At 46.6% G+C, this 8,474-nt stretch overlaps 1 protein-coding gene across 1 annotated transcript; it reads right to left on the bottom strand.

The window, feature by feature from the left end:
* Positions 1–7,115: 7,115 nt before the first annotated feature.
* On the bottom strand, positions 7,116–8,175 carry LOC310756252 (uncharacterized protein). Its single transcript, XM_083599965.1, has one exon. It carries the CDS (start codon positions 8,036–8,038, stop codon positions 7,184–7,186), a length of 855 nt encoding a protein of 284 aa, XP_083456091.1. The 5' UTR covers positions 8,039–8,175; the 3' UTR covers positions 7,116–7,183.
* Between the last annotated feature and the right edge of the window lie 299 nt (positions 8,176–8,474).

The following is an 8,474-nucleotide window of genomic DNA, read 5'->3' as shown; positions in this document are numbered from 1 at the left end:
CCCTGGTCTCATGAGGCAGAGCGTTCCACCAGGCTAGAGCCAGAGTTGAAAAGGCCCTGGCTCTGGTTGAGGTTAATCTAACTTCCTTAGGGCCCGGGACGACTAGGGTGTTGCTATTTATGGACCTTGAGGCTCTCCGTGGGGCATACCGGGAGAGGCGGTCCCATAGGTACGAGGGTCCTAGGCCGTGAAGGGCTTTAAAGGTCAAAACCAGCACCTTAAATCCAACCCTGTACTCCACCGGGAGCCAGTGCAGCTGGAAAAGCACTGGATGAATATGCTTCCATGGCAGAGACCCCGTGAGGAGCCTCGCTGCAGCATTCTGCACCCGCTGGAGTTTCTGGGACAGCTTCAAGGGCAGCCCCGCATAGAGCGAATTACAGTAGTCAAGCCTGGAGGTGACCGTCGCATGGATCACTGTGGCCGGGGCGGGGCGGGAAAGGTAAGAGACCAACTGCTTGATGCGGCGAAGGTGGAAAAATGTCGCCTTGGCTGTTGCTGTAACCTGCACCTCCATGGAAAGGGAGGCGTCAAGGATTACACCCAAACTCTTAACGGAAGGCAATGGCAAGTAATAAGTAATTACTGATGTAAGTAATGGGCCCTGCCTGCTAGTCTGCCTCCAACAATTTTAAAAGGGTTTTGGCTCTTGTTTGGCTTGATGCTCCCTATCACAACCACCAAGCAAGATTTTTTAACAAACTTTGCATAGCATCCAGGTAAAGAGCAACCTGCAGTGTCAATTGCCATCCCATCTTCTTTTTATCATATGTGGTGGTCTTGTAGTAAGGTTAAAGCTTACTGGGAAATGATATATAATGAAATGAAAAGGATGTTTAAAATAACCTTTGTAAAAAGAAAAGAAAAGAAAAACAAAACAAAACAAAACAAAACAAAAAACAAAACAAAACAAAACAAAACAAAACAAAACAAAACAAAACAAAACAAAACAAAACCAGAAGCTTTTCTTTTGGGAATTATAGGGACAGAACTACCTAAAATGTATAGAAACTTATTCATGTAAGCTACCACAGCAGCAAGAATGTTACTCGCCCCAAAATGGAAAGAAGCAGATGTCCCAGCAAAGGAAGAATGGATACAAAAACTCATGGAATATGCAGAAATGGCGAAATTTACCGGAAGAATAAGGAATCGAGATAACAAATCTTTTATAAAAGAATGGAAATGGTTTGCTGAACATTTACAGATGAATTGCAAACAGATAAAAACATTGGCAGGATTATTGTGGCAACCTGCAGTTTTGTAAGAGTATATATTTAAAGATGAATAAATGAGCAAACGAAGTTAATTTGGAGATGGAGAAGATATTGGAAACAAGTTTAAGGAAGCGCAGAAAGGCCGGGTAGGAAGTCAAGTGCTGAAATGCCAAAACGATTGTAAAATCAGTGAGATGTATAAACTTGAAAAGTATAAAAATAAAAAAATAAAGTCAATTTCTATCCCTTGCTCATCAAGCCAATCCCTTTCTGGGAGCTGTGGATGAAAGCAAAATGCAGAGGTGATATCCGCCCTTGTGACTCTGACATGCAGTCCACGTGCTTCTGAGATAGACAATTAGCTAACCTTCTCCTCCTGCCTTAATGCAAGGAAAGGACCTGGAGCGGCTTAAGGGCTCACGGAGGTTATCTTAGGGAGCCGTGCATTATAATCCCCTCCCTATGAGCTCAGCAAGTTCTGAGCGGGTTATGTCACTTCTGGAACCTTAGCAGGCTGGAGGTTAGGCGTACTGTTTGCTCTTTTTCTCTTCCTGCGCTTGCAAGTGTGCTTCCTGCAACATCTCTGCACCATGTATATTTAGCATTGAGAGCTGCAATAAAGTGTTGCAGCGTGGAGTGTTCCTGTGCAGCATTCCTTAGGGAATACGCCCAATCCACATTGAGCTGTTTTAGGGTCATTTCCCCTTGGGGTTTATTTTCGAAAGGTTGTGTGTGCGTATAATTTTGCAAATCGCAAGAGTCCCCCCCCCGCCCCCCCCCCCAGGCTGCTGAAAATAAGTTTGCTCTTGGTATACAGGATGCTGGTTAACATCTTGGGAGAACATTTGCATCGTGTTATTTAAATACAGTGGTACCTTGGTTTATAACCACAATCCGTTCTGGAGGTCCGTTTGTAAACCAAAACAGGTTGTAACCCAAGGCGCGCTTTCGTCAATGGGGCCTCCCCAAAAAAATGGTTCATAATAAAAAAAAATTGGCTTGTAATCCAAAAAAAGGTTGCAAACTGGGACACACACTTCTGGGTTTGACGTGTTTGTAATCCAAAACGTATGCAAACCAAGGTACCACTGTATGGCCTAGGACCCTCGTACCCACGGGACCGCCTCTCCCGGTATGCCCCACGGAGAGCCTCAAGGTCCATAAATAGCAACACCCTAGTTGTCCCGGGCCCTAAGGAAGTTAGATTAGCTTCAACCAGAGCCAGGGCCTTTTCAACTCTGGCTCCGGCCTGGTGGAACGCTCTGCCTCATGAGACCAGGGCCCTGCAGGATCTGATTTCTTTCCGCAGGGCCTGTAAGACAGAGTTGTTCCGCCTGGCCTTTGGCTTGGAGCCAATTTGATTCCCTCCCTCCCTCTCTTTCTTTTTTCTTTTCCTTCTCCTCCTGTGATGAGGCTGCATTTTAATATTTTAATGTTTCAATATTTTAATGTTGTGTTTTAATCTTGTTTTTAAGTTGTATTCATTCAACTTGTTTTTATTATTGCTTGTTAGCTGCCCTGAGCCCGGCCTTGGCTGGGGAGGGCGGGGTATAAATAAAAATTATTATTATTATTATTATTATTATTATTATTATTATTATTACAGTTATTAGACTATGGCAGCCAAACATCACCCTAAATCTGACAAACACATCTTAAACAGCTCAGTTTCAGATTCAGGTAGGTAGCTGTGTTGGTCTGACGCAGTCGAAATAAATAAATTAATTAAAAAATTGTCCTTAGAGACCTACTAAGTTTGTTCTGAGTATAAGCTTTTGTGTGCGTTTTTTATTTAGCTCAGTTTCACGGTCTGTTCTGATCTGCTTTCTGCTTCTCCAATGGCGCCCCCTTCTGGTCCCTCCTTCAACAACAACAATACCCTCCCTCAGAGGAGAGGAACTAGGGGAATATTAGGGTAATTACATACCCTCCAACATTTCTTTGATGAAAATAGGGATGTCCTATTCCATAAAAATAATTGAAAAAAATATTATTTATACCTGGCCTATCTGATTGGGTTGCCCCAGCCACTCTGGGAGGCTTCCAACATATATAACAACATAATAAAGCATTAAATTTTTTTTTAAAAAAACCTTCCCTATACAGGGCTACCTTCAGATGTTTTCTAAAGGTTGCATAGTTACTTATCTCCTTGGCTCAGAGGCGTCACAAAACTCCATTCCCCTCCAACATTTATTCAATGAAAATAGGGCCGTTCTAAGAAAAACTGTGACATTTCGGGATCAGGACGGCTTTGGTAAGTCCAGGACTGTCATTGGAAAATATGGACACTTGGAGGGTGTGCAATTACTGGTGGCATCACATGCTGAGGTTAGCCTGCATAAAGGTAAAGAGGCCCCTGACCAGTAGGTCCAGTCGTGGCCGACTCTGGGGTTGTGGCGCTCATCTCACTTTATTGACCGAGGGAGCCGGCGTACAGCTTCCGGGTCATGTGGCCAGCATGACTAAGCCGCTTCTGGCGAACCAGAGCAGCGCACGGAAACACCGTTTACCTTCCCGCCAGAGCGGTACCTATTTATCTACTTGCACTTTGACATTCGAACCACCGACCTTCTGATCGGCAAGTCCTAGGCTCTGTGGTTTAACCCACAGCGCCACCCGTGTCCCATTAGCCTGCATATTGAAGTCCAAATACACATCAGAGTTACTAGAGATCAAGGAGCCTAACACAAAACTGGCCAGACCTGCATAAAGGCCATCAAGAAACTGGCAAATCGGGTCCTCCCTTAAAGAGGGCACGTATTGTGGTGAGACCTGGAAAACCGACACCCTGTGTTGTGGGTGGGTATGATTGGTCAGCCACAACACCCGACTGGTAGGTCCCTCGTAGCTGGGAGCAATCCGGCCAATGGAATGCAGTCTAAACTGTTAAGTTGTGGGTGAACATATCAGACGACACAGCGATTCTTCAAACAGCTCTTGTTTATTCACAGACCCAGAACAGAACTGAACTGAAGGGTTCAGCCAACCTGCTTATATAGAGCTCCACTACAGCGCAACAGTAACAACTTTCTGTAACTATCCAATCACTGAATGTCACTTTCAATTCCTTATTTGCATATGTGGACCTGGGTGAAAACTATCTACATTTTCCCTTCTGGCCCAGGGTGAGAACTTCAGTACATACCATAAACGGTTTGAGGGACCTATTTATGCCCATGCAAGTGACCCAGAGCTTCCTCTTTCGGCGCGTGCATTTGGAACACCCGCCCACCTCTCCCTACTTTTAGGGCTTTGCGCTTGACCTTGCTATGCTGTTGTGTGTCGTCTGTCGTTGGCACAGGGGCACGGCAGGAATTTCCCCTACTTGGCTGGTTGGCTGTTGCCATTTGGGTTTCGCCTGCCGCGTAGGAAATCGTCACAACTTGTAAGGTTGCGGATAGGCTCCGGTTCAGGTGATAGGGATGGGAGAATGCTCTTGCCATCCCTATGTGAAGGGTATTCCGTTAAAGGAATCCAGGGACTCAATGGTTTGGTCAACCCGTGAGAGGGGGTTGTGGCCGTGCCTGAGTCCAGGGGGACATTTGGGTGGCAGAGATAGCCTGTTCCCGGCTTTCCACTTATCCGGGTGTTCACCCTTGGCTGACGTATGCTGGAACCCTGGGTCAGTGCTCCCTGCATGGCAGGGAGCTAGTCGAACCAGAGTCTATGCAACCAGTCACTTGCTGTAATCAATAAAGTTGTGGCCTAAATTCTGCCAAAAACCAAAACCAAAATTTGAGTCAAGTGTGAATTTATTTAGGGGGGAGGTTTCTGGGTCTGAACACGCAAAAAAGTGATCAGTGGCAAGACTAGCTATGGGTTAGATCTTTCTCTCCATTCTGTTGGGTTGATTGTTTGAGTCTTTTTCATACCACTGTCAGTCATGTTCTCGTAGGGTTTTGCAAGAAAGAATAAAACAATTAGAACGACTGGCAGGGTCTCTCTAGAGAGTTTCAGACAGGAGGGACTCTCAGCCGTACCTGGAGATGCCAGGGACTGACCCTTGAATCCACAACCCCTCTTCAGATGTGTTTAATACATCTGTTTATTTAATATGTATTTTGGTAATTTATATATGGCTTCAATACTTCAAAAAAGTCTCTCAGCGATTTGCCACAAATTGCCACAAATAAGTACCAAAAAGTAAAAAAACATTCTGAATTTTAAAGCAGCACGGAACAAAATATCACAAATAAGTGCAAGCAGTACAGTTAAAATTCCACATTTTAGAGCAGGGCAGAGCAATGAGAAACATCAATATACAAACATCAGTACCCAGAATTTGAATTGTCAGTGCAGCTCTCAAGCAGGTTATGTACAGCTTCCAGGAAAATGCTTAATGTGAACCACTGTCTGTGCCCAGCAAATACTAAGTGGATCTTGCATCTGGCAGATGAACTCAAAACTACGTCTTGGCAGCTCCTGTCTATTCAGTGGGATGGTTTTGTCTGTCACGGCCCACCATTCCCTCACTTCTGGCATCAGCTGCAGCAAAAGTCTAAAGGCACCACAAGGTGGAGTTGGTTGACTGCAAATCTGAAGGCAGCCCTATGCCGTGGAGAGTACAAAGCAGTATTTAGGACACACGTGAAGTCCACTAGCAGGAGAAGCATGGCTGAAGGAGTGACAACAGAAACACTGTGATTGGTTGCTGCTGCTACCCTTTTCCTTCCATTTTCCAGCCAGCAACTCAATGCAAAATCATAAATATATGAGGCAGTTTTGCACCCCCCCGAGGCAAAGAGACATCTGAAGGCCGTCCTGTACAGGGAAGTTTTTTTAAAAAATGTTTAATGTTTATTATTGTTATTATTATTATTATTATTATTATTATTATTATTAATGTTGGAAGCTGCCCTGAGTGGCTGGAGCAGACCAGTCAGATGGGCAGGGTATTAATAATAATAATAATAATAATAATAATAATAATAATAATAATAATAATTGAATAAAAAGGTAAAGGGACCCCTGACCATTAGGTCCAGTCGCAGATGACTCTGGGGTCTAGCTACTGCTACTCAGGCCTCTCATTGCATTTGAGCAGCGACAGGAACTGGCACTGGGGTGAATTAAAGATCGTTGTGGACCTTTAAAGGCACTATTGCCAAACTTCAAAATTCTGATTACTCTGATGGTCTGCCCCTTCTTAGAAGTCTCTCTCTCTCTCTCTCCCCCCTCCCTCTCCCCTCCCTCTCTCTCTGTGTACCAGCTGACAATCTTCATCCAATATCACATCTCTCTTACCTCTGCCACGTGTGCTTAATGTTTGGATGCACTTTACTGTGTTAGGCTGCAGTCACAGGGTCAACGAGAATAGGGCAAGGTAAAGGTAAAGAACCCCTGGACGGTTAAGTCCAGTCAAAGGCTACTGTAGGGTTGCGGCGTTCATCTCGCTTTCAGGCCAAGGGAGCTGGCTTTGTCCACAGACAGCTTTCCGGGTCATGTGGCCTGCATGACTAAAACACTTCTGAAGCAACGGGACACCGTGACGGAAACCACAGCGCACGGAAACGCCATTTACCTTCCCGCCGCAGTGGTACCTATTTATCTACTTGCACTGGCGTGCTTTCGAACTGCTAGGTTGGCAGGAGCTGCGCCTCAGTACCACTCTGTCTAGCCCTAAACCTCTCAGACGTTTGCCATCTAACATCTTAAATGAGCACGTTTCGCTATTCCACAGACTGAAAAGAAAACATAGCAGCGTAATTAAACATTTTAATAACCTTCATTCTATTAGATCATTCTCAATGGGCCCAGGGCATACGTCCTCCCACTTTTTGCTCTGTGACATTCCTTCACCTACTGTCACCGCACAACAGGAGATTGTACCGTGCGCCCTGAGTCGGCGAGGTGTTCAACTGAGTCAAGCCTGAGGTAGGTAACGGGCTCAAAACAAAAGATCCGCAAGTGAATTTATTTAATGAGATCAACTTCCCTGCAGAATTCACCCGGAGCTGCTGGGGTCACTGTTCATCCTCTGTAGCATCCTCTTCTAAGGAACTGTCCGGGTCCTCCTCGTCATCTATAGAGTCTTCAACGGCTTGGTTGTTCCAAATCACCGTCAAGTTCATGTTCTGCCGAGCCGGGGTCGCACCGTAGCGAAGGCCGCTGGCAAAGAGGCATTGCCCCAGATTCCAGCAAATGGCATAATACACGGAAATCAGCCAGAGGACCAGCCCCGCCAGGAAGCTCACAACAAGCAGCCGGGCGGCCGGTACGATGCACTGCTGCAGGGTCAGGTTCTGCAAAGCGACCGGGAACAACTGGAGGAGGAAAGCCTTGAGATCCCAGCTGCCCTCCTTCACAAAGGTCTTGGGGTGTTTGTGGATGGGCCCATAACGGCTCCTGCGGGTGGGTGCCTTGTTTTCAACGAGGAGGGCCGACGGCTGAGCGCCCATCACCACCGTCCGATTTCCCTCTGCGTCCCACTTGGGCTCCAAGCTCCTGTTCTTATTGAGGCTCTTCTTCAGCTCCCTGGAGACATCGGGGCGCCCGATCTGCCGCAGAGCTCGCGCCAGGCGGTCCCAGTCGATGGCGCCTCTCTGCAACTGCAGCCACTGCTTTAGGCCTTCTTTGCACTGGTCCATGTCGGATATGCCTTCCCATTGGCCGGCAGGGTAGAGGTCCCCCTCTTCTGACGGCTGCTGGGCATCCTTCTGAGGGGTGGCAAGCCGGATGTAGAGCTCATGGCATTCTTCCGGGTTCAGGAGCTCTGAGACGCATCCTAGCACGGTGGCCTCGGGGTCATTAGCTGCCATCTTAACGTAGGTCATGTGTGTTGCCAGCAAGAAGAGAGGGAGTCCAGTTAATGCCAACATGGTAGAGGAGATGGGAGTTATAGCCTAGGGTCAAGATCAGCTCTGGTCTCCTACATTTAGCACGGGGTGTGTGTGGCTGCTGGACTTATCATGTTGCCCAGTGTCTCTGTGCCTTGCACACCCCTGTTCCTGCAGCCTCTCTGGGCCCCTATGAGGTCAGTGAAACCTCATAACCTGAGCTCACAGCTCCTGCTCAGAGATTACTGAAGCTTTTGCTAGGTGGGCTGCTGAGGATTGTATAGACTCCAAAGGATCACATCTGTTAAGTTGTGGGTGAGCATATCAGACGACACAGCAATTCTTCAAACAGTTCTTGTTTATTCACAGGCCAGAACAGAACTGAACTGAAGGGTCCAGCCAGCCTGCTTATATAGAGCTCCACTACAACGCAACAGTAACCACTTTCTGTAACTATCCAATCACAGAACGTCACTTT

The sequence above is a fragment of the Podarcis filfolensis genome (assembly GCF_964270895.1).
Source record: "Podarcis filfolensis genome assembly, chromosome: 2".
Classification (NCBI taxonomy): Eukaryota; Metazoa; Chordata; class Lepidosauria; order Squamata; family Lacertidae; genus Podarcis; species Podarcis filfolensis.
Note: the sequence above shows the minus strand (reverse complement) of the source record. Positions and strands in the feature narration are given on the sequence as shown.

What these genes read in the sequence shown, in the direction of transcription:
- LOC310756252 (XM_083599965.1), bottom strand. Translation starts at nt 8,038, where the DNA reads ATGTTGGCATTAACTGGACTCCCTCTCTTCTTGCTGGCAACACACATG.